We start from the raw sequence: 18,976 nt of genomic DNA, 5'->3' as shown, positions 1-18,976 counted from the left end.
AGTGTGCTACTTCCCTCCCCGCGGGGTTGGGAGATCAGGCCGCTCCCTGTGGGTCAGTGGAGTCCCACCCACTGCAGTGGGGTGACTCCGCAATGCCAGACGACGAGGAGCAGGGCAGTGTCGAATATGATCCCATATACGATCAGCAGGACCTTGTCATTGAGCTCTAGGTGAGTGATGATGAAGGGGATGATGAAGGAGGACATGTGGTGGGTCAAAGCTGAAGCGGTTGAGGAGGAGGCTCGCACCTCCGCGGCGAGCCATACGAAAAGCAGTTCAGTGTTGGCCATGCCTGGGCCTCCCCCTCCCCCCCAGCTCCTTGCTTCGGGTGCGCTTTTTCCAGGCTCCCACAGCCCCACAACGCCGCATGCTGTAATGTACGGGGCACCGTGCATCCTGGTTCCATCCCACTCCCACTGGGGATGGAGCATGGTGTGCGAAGGCCTCTCGACGAACGGCGGTCGGAAACCCCAGGAGTTTCGCCACATAAACATGCTAGAGTTGGAGATGGTTCGCCTGGCTCTACGTCACTTCCGACGTCAGATACATGGTCACTGTTCTGATTCGTTCAGACAACACAGCCACGGTTGCCTACTTAAACAGGCAGGGTGGTGTTCAGTCAGAGGCCTTGTACCGGGTAGCGGCGGAGATACACCGGTGCTCTCCCTGTCAGTGGCCCACTTGCCGGGCCGCTTGAACTTTGGCGTTGATGTCACGGGGCAAACTCCGACAGATGGAGTGGCGTCTGAGATTTAGGCCAGATTCGCCTGCGCCCGTGTCAATTTCTTTACATCATTGCCCCCTGTGGTTCTCTGTCTAGGAGGACGGCCCCCCCTTGGCTCACGACGCTCTGGTGCACGTTTGGCCCAGGGAGAGCCTTTATGGATTTACCCCCATTCCCCTGATCCCGCAGCTGCTGGACATGGTGAGGGAGCAGGGTCTGCGGCGTACCCTGATGGCCCCTCGCCGTGGCTGCTGCCACTCCAGACGGACCTCCTGTCACAGGCGGAGGGGGAGATACTCCACCCCTCCCCTCACAAGTGGAAGCTGGCAGCCTGGTTCCTGAATGGGACCGCCTGCTAGCTCAGGGCCTACCTGTGAATGTGGTACACATGCACTATACAGAGTGCTAGGGCTACCTCTACACGCTCTCAATACGCTTATAAGTAGCGAGCCTTCTCGCGCTGGTGCGCAGAACGGGCCGTGGATCCAGTGTATTGCGGTGGGGAGCCTCCTTCTGGTCTCCCGGTTCATGAAGGGGGCTCACAGGTCACGCCCGCGGACGCGGAGCCTCTTCCCTAAGTGGGACTTTGTTACGCTGTTGGAGGGTCTCTCGGGTCCGCCGTTTGAGCCCTTGGACACCGTTGACTTGAAGTACCTGTCACTGAAGACTGCACTGTTAGCCCTGTCTTCGGATAAGAGGGTCGGTGTCTTGATTGCCCTGTCGGTGCAACAGTCCTGCATGGTGTTCGCTGATGACCGGTGGAGTGTTGCACTTTGGCCTCACCCTGCGTACCAGCCTAAGAATATCAATGCCAGCTTCAGGTCTATGGTCGTAGACTTGTTAGCTTTTTGCCCCCCTCCTTTCAACTCAGAGGAGGAGCAGCGTTTGCATGTGCTATGCCCGGTGCCGGCGCTCCTGGCCTTCATCGGCAGGACGCATGCACTGCGCACCTCAAACCAGTTGCTGGTATGCTTTAAGCCATGGGCCCTGGGTGGGGCCCTGTCCAAGGAGCGATTGTCGTACTGGATAGTGGACGCTGATCCAGGAGCGACGAGACGGCCTACAGAGAGGAGGTGGAGGCCCTGGAACAATGGTGCCAGGACAACCACCTCTCTCTAAACGTCTCCAAGACCAAGGAGATCATTGTAGACTACAGGAAGGGGGGGGGCACACCCCCCAATCACCATCAACGGCACAGTGGTGGAAAGGGTGGACAGCACCTGGGAGTCAACATCCACCAGGACCTGACATGGGCCAGCCACACCGCCACTGTTGTCAAAAAGGCCCAACAGCGACTACACGGACTCAGGCGCCTGAATAAATTTGGGCTAAGGCCAAAAATCCTCAGGGACTTCTACAGAGGCACCATTGAAAGCCTGCTGACTGGTTGCTTCACCACCTGGTACGGGAACTGTACCACCATGGACCGCAGGGCGTTAAGAAGAGTGAGGCGTGCGGCCCAGCACGTAACAGGATGTGAGCTGCCAAAACTGCAGGAACTGTACAACCAGCGGTGCCTCAGGAGGTCCCCTGAAGATCATCAAGGACACAAACCATGCCCACAACAGCATGTTCTCCCGGTTACCCTCAGGGAGGAGATACAGGGTCCCAAAAGCACGCACAAATCGCTTGAGGGACAGTTTCTTCCCGCAGGCCACGAGACTCCTTAACATACACAAATAAACTCCCAACAATCCAGGCCAATCATGTAGTAGCTGTACTGTAGCTGCTACCATTACATATGTTTAATTAGGTCTATGCTATTTGCACCTACGTGCAAACAGAATGTTTAATTATGTCTATGCTATTTGCACCTACGTGCAATGACTATGTCACTGTTTTGCCTTGTTTTTATTGCTTTACTGCCTTATTGCTTGTTAGGGTTAGGGTTTTGCACTATGTTGTAACGGTGTCGCGACGTCCTGCCTGGTGTGTCGGTGGAGGACAAGTGTGGCGGCCTCATGGTCTACTCACCACACCTTTGTTAGGTTCTATAGCCTTGATGTGACGCAGCGCACCCTTTGCACACACTGTCTTGTCAGCAGCCAGGGGGTAGTGCCTTTGGTCAGTCATTATGCTGTTCGGGCTACCATGGGCGAAAACCATGTACCCCGTTGCCAGCCTTAGGTCTCAGGGTCGCATGGGGTGCTTCCTTGCAGCAAGGTTGGTGGTAAATCAGCAATATATGAGAATCCGAAGTTTGAAATGAAGTAAAACGTTGGGGTTGTCCTACAACCCAGTTTGCCAAGACGCCTTCAGGTGTCATGGGTGCTTTTATAGTTGGTCAATTTTGAGAAAATGGACTTATCCAGTAGGTAAAAAAACGTAAACAAGGAAATATGTATTTGTTACTGCAGTTCAGCTGACTGTAGAAGTCACTTGAGGCCTAAGTTATACACAGGATTGAAATGTTTGTTCAGGTGAGTTTGCGGAGCAGCTGAGACATAAGTCAGACCAATTGTAATGAGGATGTTAGTAGTTATATAGGGCATGTACTACCTAGAAAAAGAAAAAAAACACATTTTTTCAGTACTTCCGCAAAGGGCACTTCCGCTTTTCGAAAAAAGGGGCGTGGCTTCTTTTTGGTAAAAGTCAATTTTTTCGGTTTTTCTCAAAGGGCACTTCTCTATTTTTTTGCCTTGTGCTTAAAAAACACTTTTCTTGTGAAAAACCTTTATTCCACTTGTTCCTCAAAGGGCACTTCTGTTTTTTAAATCACTTTCTTGTGGAAAGTGTTTTATCTCAATAGTTCTTCAAAGGGCACTTCCGCATTTTCCCCCCATATCAGCAGCTCACAGAAACAGCATCGTTTTTTTTTATCTAGGCCAAAATACAATTTGGTAACTAGCCTAATATTTCTTCACACCGGTCTACAGATTCCTCTGACTTGCCCCTATGATGTTTGCATCATATCAACTACTTGCTTGCGAGTTTTAATTTCCACCTAGCATTTTTGATCTCGGCCAAATACATTTGGCCCATTTTAGGATCTGAAACTAGTATTTTGTTAACAGCGGCGACCATTTTCACTGTCTACAGATTCCTCTGCTTGCTCACTGGTGTTTCACAATCTCACCCATAGAGACCCAGGCTTCCCCTGCCAGCCCATCCCACCCCCCCCCCCCCCCCCCACGTGACGTTGTCTATTACCACGGCCGGTGTTCTGTCGATTTCGCAATCACTTCCGTTTTAAATAAACTTGTTTCTTTTTTGACCGTCAGGTGGGGCGTTCCCGACAGCACGTAACGGCCCTTGAAAGCTACGAATAGCGGCGAGATCAGGTGGGCGTTTCTGACAGCACGTAACGCCCCTTGAAAGCTATGAATAGCTGCTTGCTCACGTATTTCTCTGACTCACCCATAGAGGCCCCACAGGTTCGCCCTGACAGCCATCCCACCCCATGCCCCTTATATCCTTTGCGTGCCTGTCAAGGCCATCTTATACCAATGTATCCACCATTCAAATATTCCATAATTGCATGGTGTGCATGCAAATATTCCATAATTGCATGTTGTACAGGCTATCTTAGCTAGTATAGCCTACTAATGTATAGCCTACTAATGTATTCCCAAGGCTATTCTGTAGATTCCATCCGGGCAACACACACACAACACACAACACACACACACACACACACACACACACACACACACACACACACACACACACACACACACACACCCACCCACCCACCCACTCACACACAGCCAGCCCCCAAACACACACACACATATTCACAACCACAAACATAGCGCGCGTTAGATTGTGGGCAGGTTTTCTCATTGAAACATTCCAGTCAACTTCATCATTCATGTGTGATATTATGTATTTTCCCATGTTTTTTCCCACTCCGGATCCAATTGTGACATCACCATGATGTTTTTTGATAGGCTATAAGCCTATTAAGCTTTGAATTAAATTTGATTAATACAGATTGAGGTGGATTGAATAGCTACAGACTGTTTTCCAATTGAAAAACGATTGAATACAGACTATGGTGTATGACTATGCCGTTTACCCGTCTCTCAACCAGACCAGAGTTACCCAGCATGCACTAGTGTGTTTCAACACTGTGTTTTTGGAGATTATATGTGCTACGTTAGTTATGTTATATGGCAGTAAAATGCCACTGAATGACCAAATTGATTTATCTTGATTTTTTTGATTTAACACCAGCGTTAGTTTGTTGTTTATGCGTATGCAATAACGGATGCGTTATTATATTTACTGGAATACATACACACGCCAACCTATGTGCCCTATCAGAGTTCGTTACGTTATTGTACAGTACAATAAACAAAACAACATGATAGCATCAGCTGCATCACTATACGTGTGAGCGTAAGTATTAATGGTTTGCAACTTGTTTGTGTTGTACAGCATTTGGTTCAAACATATGGCGACATTGAATCAGTGTTAGCTTAGCGCTAGCTAGCTAGCATACACTACGATCTGTGAATAGAATTGGCCTGGTCTTGGTCGATATGACCAAAAATTGATATAACGTTACAGTAGCATGGACCCCTCTCGTTTTTTTATTACAGTTGAAGATTTCACAATCTCAACCACTCTCAATCTTGTTACAACCCAGACCCCGGATATCCGTGACCTACGGGTATTATTTCAAAATATGGAATATGGAACGTGAACAAACATCTTAGTTTTATGTATCTGTATTTTATATGATTATTTTAATAGTTACTAACTATTAATAGTAACTAACTAGTCCTCCACACAGAATTGGTTAATTTACTGTGAGACTTTATGTTTTGTAGACAAGCACCAAGTATATATATATATATATAATAATAATAATAATAATAATATATAATAATAATAATCTTTGTAATACAATTGTTATAAAATTAAAATGTATATCACACTTACAATATGTTTGTTGTATGTATTACAACTTAATTCAACTTTGTCTATCCCCACCTCTCCTCTTCTCTCCTCTCCACACCTCACCCCCTCCTATCTCCTCTCCTCTTATCTCCCCTCCTCTCCTCTCCTCTCTTCTCTCCTCTCCTCACCTCACGTCTCCTCACCTCTCCCCTCTCCTCTCTTCTCCTCTCCTTACAAGCCTATAGATGAGGGATTTCAGACAATGTGTCCATTGTTACAATATTGTCAACAAAAATAGCACTAGTCTAAATAACATAACTTAATTCAACTTTTCTCAGTACACTTTCCAAACATTAACACACATCAAACACAACAACTCTTTCCCACTACACTTTCCAAACATTAACACACATCAAACACAACAACTCTTTCTTACTACACTTTCCAAACATTAACACACATCAAACACAACAACTCTTTCCCACTACACTTTCCAAACATTAACACATATCAAACACAACAACTCTTTCTTACTACACTTTCCAAACATTAACACACATCAAACACAACAACTATTTCCCACTACACTTTTCCAAACATTAACACACATCAAACACAACAACTCTTTCTTACTACACTTTCCAAACATTAACACACATCAAACACAACTCTTTTCTCACTACACTTTACAAACATTAACACACGTCAAACACAACAACTCTTTCCCACTACACTTTCCAAACATTAACACACATCAAACACAACAACTCTTTCTTACTACACTTTCCAAACATTAACACACATCAAACACAACAACTCTTTCCCACTACACTTTCCAAACATTAGGCGTTTCTAAGATGTGGGGTCAATATCAATCTAGAATCTAGATTGATTTGATTCATTAATTTGGCGTTCTCTCATGCAAAATATCCAACATCCAATATCCAGAAGTAGTGATTACTACACAGAAGTAACTTTAGTTCCACCATTTGCTCTTTGCTTCAAACATAATTTGGATCAGTTGTAACTTTGACCATTTCTAACAATTTCTAGACAGTGAATTTACACAAGCACTTGAGTGAAATTCATAGTACCTATAGGGACTGTGATTGAATGAACGCAGATTGTCAGATTTGTATACCAAACCCTTATCCTGGTGCCTGCAAGGGTCGTCTGTACCACTAATGTCAGCCACTATGTGTTACAATATTGGGCTGGTTTCATAGACCTGGCACAAAAGTACATGCATCACGTATGCTGCATATATCCATATATGCCTCTACCGTATGGGTTATTCATAATAGTCAAACATGGTTTTTCATGTTCTGACTTGCTGAAATGTGTGCTGCATATATACATGTTAGTTACACATAATAGTCAAACATGGTTTTTCATGTTCTGACTTGCTGAAATGTGTGCTGCATATATACATGTTAGTTACACATAATAGTCAAACAGGGGTTTTCATGTTCTGACTTGCTGAAATGTTTTTACACGTCACGTAAAACAGTTTTTAAAACAGTTAATTAGCCTACACAATGTGTTATTTCAGGTTATTGTAAGTTATTGCATAGTTGCAATCTTTCATACTTACATACTTACAAGTGGGTTGTTTTTTAATGGCATGTGATTTGCGGTTCTAATTACCCAATGTGTAATTTCAGGTGATTGTAAGTGTGTCATACATACCTACAAGCCTTCATATCAGTTGGTTGTGTCAATGATTTTCTGTACCTCTTGATGCGTCAGCATTGTCTTTGTCAGGCTTAGAAGCAATGTCTAAACAGTAAACAGTTTATGACAAGTGGTGGCAGCATGCTATGCTACTACACAAGACGTGTTATGGTACATAAATAATATGTAGCGTGTAATAATCTGAAGAACTCTGTCAGAGTCCTACTCTGTCATTATTTTTACATTTGACTTTGAGAACTATGATGAACTGTTAGTCTCTGTACTGATGTACAAAAGTAACAAGATTGAGGTTGTGAAATCTTCAACCGGAATAAAAAAACTGGATATAATATAACTGAATCAGTTAGGCCAAACTATTATCAGTCAGGTCGGTAATGACCGGGGGAAATTATATGATTATTGTCCATTGTGTGTATGATACAACTTTGTTTATCATTCTGCCCCTCACACTATACAGTCTGTATTTAACTGAACACACTGTACCTGCCCCTTGACCTCGGAGGGGCTCTTCTGTCAACGGGCCTGAGGCAAGGTGTGGTGATCACAAGCATTGGCATAAATATTGTGGTAAATGAAATTGGTAAATTGGTTAAGCAAAGCAAGTAATGCTTTTGCAATGTAGTTTGTAAGATGTATTTTACAAGATATTTTCTGAGATTTGGTTATATTAACTTATTATTTATATTATTATTCTATTATTATTATTCTAATTATTATTATTCTAATTATTATCTACTATTATTCTAATTATTATATTATTATATTATTATTATTATTAGGGGTTATTAGCTATACATATTAAAGTATAGATGATTGTTTTGCCCACCTTATTTGGTTGCCTTATCAAAACAAATGTACAGCATGTTAAAGTTTTAAATAAAGTCAAGTCAAGTCAAATCCAACAGGTCTTAATGTCAATTAATTTAGCTTTAACGTGTTTTGTGAAACACACACACACACCCACACATTGACCCCTCTCATATATACGTAACTGCCTATAACTGTACATATATTCCTTTCACACACACTTTTCAAAATAGACACTCTTTCATATTGTGATTCATAGTGATTCTTGTTTGTTTTATGTGATCCCGGTTTTTAAGCAAACCGGATCCAGTTTCCTTCCTGTACAAGGCACATCCTGTACAAAGCACATCCTGTACAAGGTACATACTACATTGGACTCAATGATTCACAGCTGTATCAAACAAATGTATGTTTTACTGATACAAATGACCAAATTACCACAAATTCAACATGTAATGCCATTTTCTCAATAATTTTGGTCAAAACATTTGGTGTGACCCAGATCAGTCCTTGTAACGAGGACCTTGTTATCACTGGTGTATATCCAGACTTGGCACATTGGATGTGTCCCAAGATCAGACATTGTAATGAGGACCTTGTTATCACTGGCGTATAGCCAGACTTGGCACATTTGGGGTGCCTCAGGTCAGTCCTTGTAATGACTTGATCAAAAATATTACAGACAATATATATATATATAGTAAATATAATTGTATAATATATTCAAAGTATTGTTAATTGTTAATTATTATTATTCAAAAACCTGAAAATACTGTAAATACTGTAAATAAACTAAACTAAACCTAAAACTTGGAACTTGTACTGTGTGTTAATTTAATGTGTTTTTGAAACACACAACCACATATAAAATCTCAAGTGAGATTTTTGAGAAAGAAAAAAGAAAGCTGCGCCCCTTTCTACCGGAAGCCCTGCCCCTAGGGACGGGACCCCGTAACTCTGGGGTGTAACAAGATTGAGAGTGGTTGAGATTGTGAAATCTTCAACTGGAATAAAAAAAAAGTCAATGCATGGTTGCTTTTTGTTTGAAGAAGCATCGCCCCGGAACACCATAGTTAGATCACTGCTCTAAAGACACATCTCTCTCTCTCACACACACACATAGGAGCCTGTCTAAAAAGAACGTTATCAACGCAGGGTTAACATGACATCATTCTATGAGGTGAGTGCTCTTTCTGTTTTGGTTTCTTTTATTATGACCTTAGCCGCAGGTTTATATTTTTACCCGTTTTTTTGCTCCCTTTTTTAAAAATCTCTCTCCTCAGAATCGGCCGTCTACGTTAGTTTGCCTATCCTACTTTCTTGTTTTATGTAGGCTGTATTTAGGCATGCAGAAAGTCTATCCAACTACGTTCTTGCAAAGAAATACGTGCAAGGGTCCAATTTAGCTAGCCTACTTTAAAAAAGCATGAATTATCCGGCAAGCAATAGGGAGGGATATAGGCTGTGGTGTGTAGTAGCCTACGCCTAGGGTCTGCCTGCCTCGGCTATATATGTTTTAAGTCTCCGGTAATATATGGGTTTGTCTTGCCACTGAATATTGAGTTTACTATCGTGAGTAAATATCAGCTTGATTGTGTGCGTGTGTGTGCGTGCGATATATATGCTCCCATAATGTACTTTTCCAAACTTTCCGATGGGCATAGTTTTCCTGTCATATTTGCATGTCAGCCATTTATAAAAATGTTAATTGAGAGGACTTGTGTAGTAGGCCTGCTTTGCTGGTAGTTCCTTTCATCAAATCTGTATTAATTAATTAAATTAATTAAATTATTAATTAAAGTTATGGTTCAGCCTTCATTCAAACTTTGAGAGACAACTCAGACTGACCAGGCCAAACAGTAACAGTCTCATAACAGACACACGTGGCCTATGTTCTGTGAGACAGATCTCCATTTTTTACCCTAACCTTTTCCACCCCTTCTTATTCCCAGGTCTTCAACATTTCCGAGAACGACTCGGATGGGTCCGGGGGGGACTATGACAATATCGACTTTGGCGAGGAGCCGTGCGGCCAAGCGCTCAGCGAAGAATTCTACCGGATCTTCTTACCGATGGTGTACGGAATAATCTTCCTTCTGGGGATTGTGGGCAATGGATTAGTCATCTGTGTCATGGGCTACCAGAAGAAGGTCAGAACCATGACAGACAAATACCGGCTGCACCTGTCAGTGGCCGACCTGCTGTTCGTGCTCTCGCTGCCCTTCTGGGCGGTGGATGCGGCCAGCGGCTGGTACTTCTTTAGTTTCATGTGCGTGGCCGTGCACATGATCTACACCGTCAACCTCTACAGCAGCGTCCTGATCCTGGCCTTCATCAGCCTGGACAGATACTTGGCGGTGGTGCGGGCCACCAACAGCCAGGCCACCAGGAAGCTGTTGGCAGACAAGGTGATCTACCTGGGCGTGTGGCTGCCCGCTGCGCTGCTCACTGTGCCCGACCTGGTGTTCGCCAAGGCACAGGACATGGTGACACCCTCAGACCAGCTCTTCGGCGCGGACATCGTGGAGACGTCGGGCCCCCCGGTCATCTGCGAGCGCATCTACCCACAGGTAGGGTTAGGGGTGATATTCTAGAGCGATATATCAATAGATATTGTATTGTATCACTATTGTATCATTGCAATTTGCAAAGGGGAAATATTGATATCGTCATCTTTAAGGTACGTGTTGTAAATCCAAGGCGATGAAGCATAGATGTGCATGGTTTATGACCATAAGTGAAAGGTCAAGGACAAAAAAAAAAGGGGGAAAAAACAGCACTCACAGATCAACTTATCTTGTTTAATGGGAATAATTTGAATTGAAATTGTATCGTGTCAAGACACTTTGTAAAATCACCAAATATCGTATCATCGTCCAAATAATTTATATAGTATCATCTCGTGACTATCCTTGTGATTCCCATCCCGCAGGACTCCAGCAAAGTGTGGATGGCGGCGTTCCGCTTCCAGCACATCCTGATGGGCTTCGTGCTGCCCGGGCTGGTCATCCTCACCTGCTACTGCATCATCATCGCCAAGCTGTCGCAGGACGCCAAGGGCCAGACGGTGAAGAGGAAGGCGCTGAAGACCACCATCGTCCTCATCCTGTGCTTCTTCGGCTGCTGGCTGCCGTACTGCATCGGCATCCTCATGGACACGCTGCTCAACCAGCTCAACGTCATCCCTCACAGCTGCGCGCTGGAGCATGGCGTGCACAAGTGGGTCTCCATCACGGAGGCGCTGGCCTACTTCCACTGCTGCCTCAACCCCATCCTGTACGCCTTCCTGGGAGTCAAGTTTAAGAAGTCAGCCAAGCTGATGCTCAGCAGCAGGTCCAGCCAGAAAAATGCCACTCTTATGACTAAAAAGCGAGGGGACATTTCATCGGTGTCCACCGAGTCGGAGTCTTCAAGTGTTTTGTCCAGTTAACACTTTCAGTGCCACGGCCCTTGGGCAAAAGGTTGCTTGCTGTGCCACATAGGCCGCAATGCATTTTAAAACAGTCATATAATTTTTTTAATAATTACTATGTAAACACTGAACACGCACAAATAACGATGAGACTCTCTTCTATCACCTGCAAAAAAAAGTTTATTGATCCCATTTTCCGTTCTTTAGTTATGAGCCGGAGAAGATAGCTTGATTGAAGCAAAAACATCCCTTTTTTTCTACGAGCTGAGATAATGAGCCTTTTGTGAAATTAAACATTTCAAGCACATCACTGACTCTGAAGCTAATTTTCTGATGTCTGGGTCTGTCTGGGTGAAGTGTATGCTGCTCTGCGTGCTCCCCCCCCCCCCCCCTCAACTGCACACGCCTCCTGGGTGTGTCTTATGTGTCTGGTGGCTCTCAGTCTCTGCTGAGTTTGCTGCGCACACACAGTGAATGGTGCGCGACATTCAGCTTTTTGGTTCCGCGTGTGTTTGTCACGGGCTGGCATGCTTCCAGTTCGGAATAATAAGGCTGATTATGTGAATGTGCTGTTTGCAGCGTACATGGAGGTGCTCAGTTGTGACAGCGGATGCTGCTGCTGGGGGCACAGCTGGCGTTGTGCTCGTTTATGGAGGCACGTCGATGCATACGGACGGATGCGATGCGATTTCCTCATTTTCCCCAGTGACTATTTCTGTGTGTTTGGCTCCTTTTTCTCTGATCAGGAGAGTGCTGTCGCCACCTAATGGGTTTGTAAAATAGGTTATCGACCTCCAATAGCTACAATATTGTTAGAGGCGACGTAAGAAGCTTAGATCGACACCCCCCCGTCAAAAAAACAATTTGGAGGTACTGACGCCATTTGGCGTCGCTGGCACTGTACGGTAAATTTCTAATGACGCCATATGGCGTCGCTGGCACTGAATGTGTTAACAAACAATTTGACACGTTCACAGCCTTTGACTTGACACTCTCAGAGAGAGAGAGAGAGCCAAACTAAGCTTTAATTCCTAGGAATTACTACATTTTGTGATGTAAAGACAAAGTTTTTTTATACATTTCGTATTGTTTCGCAGGCTCTGTGGCGACGGTGACCGATGAGCAAGGAGGAGAAGCTCAGCCTAACTGTACGATTATGCCCATGGTGTATTTGGTGACGTAGGTTTGCACCTGTGGTGGTAATATTTTTATATGCAATATGTTTATTGAATACTGTCCCTGTTCAAATAAACAATAAAGATAATAAAAAGAAATAACTCTTTTCTGCGTTGTTTTGTCGTCGATACCCCAAACCTCTGGAAATCCCTGACCCAAACCCTGACTCAAACCCTGACTCAAACCCCAACCCTAGCCCGTGACCAGTTCCCAAGGGGTAAATGGAGTCTGTGTATGTACAATGGTGAACAACGAGAGTCTGCAACTTATATATTAGAGGAGCAATATCTAGATATTTAGAGGAATATTTAATTTTAAATTAACATTAGGATTATATTGTGTAATAATGTTATTCATTATTTCATTACAACAGACATTTGTACAATATTAATATTATTAAGGAAAAACCAGATTATGATGATAATCAATTTTATTTTATTTTTTATTGTCACAGTATACAAGTTACATACGAGGAGTTTGAATTTATATTTCCCTCAGTTCATGCAGAAAAGCTTCCGAAGCATCCTGCACTCTTGAAGGGGTAGCATGCTGGTGCAGGCTTTTATAATGTTCAGAAAAGTAAAACTGAGCAGTCCATCTGGCTGGTCCAGAGTCAGGGGCGAGTTCGGAGGAGAAGGAAGGTCTTCCGGTGACGAAGGTGGGGTAATGAAGAACAAGGGTGATGACGACGGGGACCATCCGTACATCAGACGGTTCAACTCTTCTTCTTCCGCCGAATCAGAGTGGCTGTGAGTTGTAATGAAGGACAATGGTGGCGACGACGGGGTCTCCATGATGATGGTATCTGTCTTTTTTATTGTGTAAAATGGTATGAGTCTCTTTTGAATCCGTCTCTTTTATCCTTATGTTGTGATGAGGAGGAGGAGCTAGGTCTAGGGGAGGGCGTGGCGTAGGGGTATGGGAGGAGATCATCAAAAATGGCGCTGACCGGAATTTGTTAGAGAACAAATGTGAACAAATGTGAACAAAAAGTAAGATGGAGGGCGTGGCTTTTTAAAAATTGGGTCCTGTTAAACGTTCGGCTAAATCGCCCCTCATCATCCGTAAAATGTGTGTGGTTATGTCCATGGTGTATTTCTCGCCGTAGGTTTGTTGTATTTGATCTATTGTGGCCAGGATGTCTGCCTTCAAACATCTTCTAGGGGTGGTTTGAATTATGCCGATATCATCAGGTAACGTTGCGATAGCAGCTGCCTCATCACAGTCCTCAGGATTCCTTTCTGTATTGCCATCTACAGCTACAGCTGCAGTAGCAGGGCAGGGAGGCCTACGAAAACACTGAATGAGTGTCGTTTGAGTCGTTTGCTTTCGCTTCATTGTGTACCTATCAAATACGACATCTCCGCCCCTGAGCAACTGTTTTGGGTGGCAACAAGCAACGTCACAGTTACGTCACGCTCGTCATGTTCGAGTCGGCTCGACGGAAGCCGCTAGGGTTCAAAAGTCCGCACTTTGTAACACCGAGCGCACAGGGTGAATTTTTCTTTTCTCTTTTTTCTTTCTCAAAATCTCACTTGAGATTTTATATGTGGGTATGTGTTTTCAAAAACACATTAAATTAACACACAGTACAACTTGCATGTTTTAGGTTTAGTTTAGTTTATTTACAGTATTTACAGTATTTTCAGGTTTTTGAATAATAATAATTAACAATTAACAATACTTTGAATATATTATACAATTATATTTACTATATATATATATATTGTCTGTAATATTTTTGATCAAGTCATTACAAGGACTGACCTGAGGCACCCCAAATGTGCCAAGTCTGGCTATACGCCAGTGATAACAAGGTCCTCATTACAATGTCTGATCTTGGGACACATCCAATGTGCCAAGTCTGGATATACACCAGTGATAACAAGGTCCTCGTTACAAGGACTGATCTGGGTCACACCAAATGTTTTGACCAAAATTATTGAGAAAAAGGCATTACATGTTGAATTTGTGGTAATTTGGTCATTTGTATCAGTAAAACATACATTTGTTTGATACATCTGTGGATCATTGAGTCCAATGTAGTATGTACCTTGTACAGGATGTGCTTTGTACAGGATGTGCCTTGTACAGGATGTACACATACAAGGAAACTGGATCCGGTTTGCTTAAAAACCGGGATCACATAAAACAAACAAGAATCACTATGAATCACAATATGAAAGAGTGTCTATTTTGAAAAGTGTGTGTGAAAGGAATATATGTACAGTTATAGGCAGTTACGTATATATGAGAGGGGTCAATGTGTGGGTGTGTGTGTGTGTTTCACAAAACACGTTAAAGCTAAATTAATTGACATTAAGACCTGTTGGATTTGACTTGACTTGACTTTATTTAAAACTTTAACATGCTGTACATTTGTTTTGATAAGGCAACCAAATAAGGTGGGCAAAACAATCATCTATACTTTAATATGTATAGCTAATAACCCCTAATAATAATAATAATATAATAATATAATAATTAGAATAATAGTAGATAATAATTAGAATAATAATAATTAGAATAATAATAATAGAATAATAATATAAATAATAAGTTAATATAACCAAATCTCAGAAAATATCTTGTAAAATACATCTTACAAACTACATTGCAAAAGCATTACTTGCTTTGCTTAAGCAATTTACCAATTTCATTTACCACAATATTTATGCCAATGCTTGTGATCACCACACCTTGCCTCAGGCCCGTTGACAGAAGAGCCCCTCCGAGGTCAAGGGGCAGGTACAGTGTGTTGAGTTAAATACAGACTGTATAGTGTGAGGGGCAGAATGATAAACAAAGTTGTATCATACACACAATGGACAATAATCATATAATTTCCCCCGGTCATTACCGACCTGACTGATAATAGTTTGGCCTAACTGATTCAGTTATATTATATCCAGTTTTTTATTCCGGTTGAAGATTTCACAACCTCAATCTTGTTACTTTTGTACATCAGTACAGAGACTAACAGTTCATCATAGTTCTCAAAGTCAAATGTAAAAATAATGACAGAGTAGAACTCTGACAGAGTTCTACAGATTATTACACGCTACATATTATTTATGTACCATAACACGTCTTGTGTAGTAGCATAGCATGCTGCCACCACTTGTCATAAACTGTTTACTGTTTAGACATTGCTTCTAAGCCTGACAAAGACAATGCTGACGCATCAAGAGGTACAGAAAATCATTGACACAACCAACTGATATGAAGGCTTGTAGGTATGTATGACACACTTACAATCACCTGAAATTACACATTGGGTAATTAGAACCGCAAATCACATGCCATTAAAAACAACCCACTTGTAAGTATGCAAGTATGAAAGATTGCAACTATGCAATAACTTACAATAACCTGAAATTACACATTGTGTAGGCTAATTAACTGTTTTAAAAACTGTTTTACGTGACGTGTAAAACATTTCAGCACATCAGAACATGAAAACCCCTGTTTGACTATTATGTGTAACTAACATGTATATATGCAGCACACATTTCAGCAAGTCAGAACATGAAAAAACATGTTTGACTATTGTGTGTAACTAACATGTATATATGCAGCACACATTTCAGCAAGTCAGAACATGAAAAACCATGTTTGACTATTATGACTAACCCATACGGTAGAGGCATATATGGATATATGCAGCATACGTGATGTATGTACTTTTGGGCCAGGTCTATGAAACCAGCCCAATATTGTAACACATAGTGGCTGACATTAGTGGTACAGACGACCCTTGCAGGCACCAGGATAAGGGTTTGGTAAACAAATCTGACAATCTGCGTTCATTCAATCACAGTCCCTATAGGTACTATGAGTTTCACTCAAGTGCTTGTGTAAATTCACTGTCTAGAAATTGTTAGAAATGGTCAAAGTTACAACTGATCCAAATTATGTTTGAAGCAAAGAGCAAATGGTGGAACTAAAGTTACTTCTGTGTAGTAATCACTACTTCTGGATATTGGATGTTGGATATTTTGCATGAGAGAACGCCAAATTAATGAATCAAATCAATCTAGATTCTAGATTGATATTGACCCCACATCTTAGAAACGCCTAATGTTTGGAAAGTGTAGTGGGAAAGAGTTGTTGTGTTTGATGTGTGTTAATGTTTGGAAAGTGTAGTGGGAAAGAGTTGTTGTGTTTGATGTGTGTTAATGTTTGGAAAAGTGTAGTGGGAAAGGGTTGTTGTGTTTGATGTGTGTTAATGTTTGGAAAGTGTAGTGGGAAAGAGTTGTTGTGTTTGATGTGTGTTAATGTTTGGAATGTGTAGTAAGAAAAGAGTTGTTGTGTTTGATGTGTGTTAATGTTTGGAATGTGTAGTAAGAAAAGAGTTGTTGTGTTTGATGTGTGTTAATGTTTGGAAAGTGTAGTGAGAAAAGTTGAATTAAGTTATGTTATTTAGAAAAGTACTATTATTGTTGACAATATTGTAACAATAGTCACATTGTCTGAAATCCCTCATCTATAGGCTTGTGAGGGGAGGAGAGGAGAGGGGAGGGGAGGAGAAGAGGGGGGAGGGGGGAGGAGTAGAGGTGAGTTGATGAGAGGAGAGAAGAGGTGAGGAGAGGAGAGAAGAGGAGAGGAGAGGAGAGGAGGGGGGGAGGAGAGGAGAGGAGAGGAGAGGGGAGGGGATGGGAGGGGATGAGAGGAGAGACAAAGTTGAATTAAGTTGTAATACATACAACAAACATATTGTAAGTGTGATATACATTTTAATTTGATAACAATTGTATTACAAAGATTATTATTATTATATACCATTATTATTATTATTATTATTATATATATATATATATATATATATATACTTGGTGCTTGTCTACAAAACATAAAGTCTCACAGTAAATTAACCAATTCTGTGTGGAGGACTAGTTAGTTACTATTAATAGTTAGTAACTATTAAAATAATCATATAAAATACAGATACATAAAACTAAGATGTTTGTTCACGTTCCATATTCCATATTTTGAAATAATACCCGTAGGTCACGGATATCCGGGGTCTGGGTTGTAATAAGATTGAGAGTGGTTGAGATTGTGAAATCTTCAACTGTAATAAAAAAACGAGAGGGGTCCATGCTACTGTAACGTTATATCAATTTTTGGTCATATCGACCAAGACCAGGCCAATTCTATTCACAGATCGTAGTGTATGCTAGCTAGCTAGCGCTAAGCTAACACTGATTCAATGTCGCCATATGTTTGAACCAAATGCTGTACAACACAAACAAGTTGCAAACCATTAATACTTACGCTCACACGTATAGTGATGCAGCTGATGCTATCATGTTGTTTTGTTTATTGTACTGTACAATAACGTAACGAACTCTGATAGGGCACATAGGTTGATGTGTGTATGTATTCCAGTAAATATAATAACGCATCCGTTATTGCATACGCATAAACAACAAACTAACGCTGGTGTTAAATCAAAAATCAAGATAAATCAATTTGGTCATTCGGTGGCATTTTACTGTAATGCAAAGTAAGTAGCGTTAGCCGCTACATTAGCCAAAGTACCGGTAGTATCTGACTACCATAATGCATTACGGCGATAAGGGAGACAGGGCAAATTCGGAAACTCCCCCGGCACCCGCTGGGGGTCGCATTTCATTCAATTTAATTCAAAGCTTAATAGGCTTATAGCCTATCAAAATCATCATGGTGATGTCACAATTGGATCCGGAGTGGGAAAAACATGGGAAAATACATAATATCACACATGAATGATGAAGTTGACTGGAATGTTTCAATGAGAAAACCTGCCCACAATCTAACGCGCGCTATGTTTGTGGCTGTGTTTGGGGGCTGGCTGTGTGTGTGTCTGTGTGTGTGTGAGTGGGTGGGTGGGTGGGTGGGGGTGTGTGTGTGTGTGTGTGTGTGTGTGTGTGTGTGTGTGTGTGTGTGTGTGTGTGTGTTGCGCGTAGGGAATCTACAGAATAGCCTTGGGAATACATTAGTAGGCTATACATTAGTAGGCTATACTAGCTAAGATAGCCTGCCACAACATGCAAATATGGAATATTTGAATGGTGGATACATTGGTATAAGATGGCCTTGACAGGCACGCCAAGGATATAAGGGGGGATGGGGTGGGATGGCTGTCAGGGGGAACCTGTGGGGCCTCTATGGGTGAGTCAGAGAAATACGTGAGCAAGCAGCTATTCGTAGCTTTCAAGGGGCGTTACGTGCTGTCGGGAACGCCCCACCTGACGGTCAAAAAACAAACAAGTTTATTTAAAACGGAAGTGATTGCGAAATCGACAGAACACCGGCCGTGGTAGTAGACAATG

The 18,976-nt window shown here is 42.3% G+C and overlaps 1 protein-coding gene across 1 annotated transcript; it reads left to right on the top strand.

The window, feature by feature from the left end:
• Nucleotides 1-375: 375 nt before the first annotated feature.
• Nucleotides 376-11,501, top strand: LOC310779458 (C-X-C chemokine receptor type 4-like; the record flags this gene model as incomplete). Its single annotated transcript, XM_083639991.1, has 5 exons — nt 376-510; nt 821-925; nt 1,196-1,690; nt 10,024-10,641; nt 11,004-11,501. The coding sequence occupies 5 exons, from the start codon at nt 376-378 to the stop codon at nt 11,499-11,501; spliced, it is 1,851 nt and encodes a 616-aa protein (XP_083496117.1).
• Nucleotides 11,502-18,976: the final 7,475 nt, after the last annotated feature.

Source organism: Poromitra crassiceps (assembly GCF_964638095.1).
Source record: "Poromitra crassiceps genome assembly, chromosome: 7".
In the NCBI taxonomy this organism is placed as follows: Eukaryota; Metazoa; Chordata; class Actinopteri; order Beryciformes; family Melamphaidae; genus Poromitra; species Poromitra crassiceps.
Note: the sequence above shows the minus strand (reverse complement) of the source record. Positions and strands in the feature narration are given on the sequence as shown.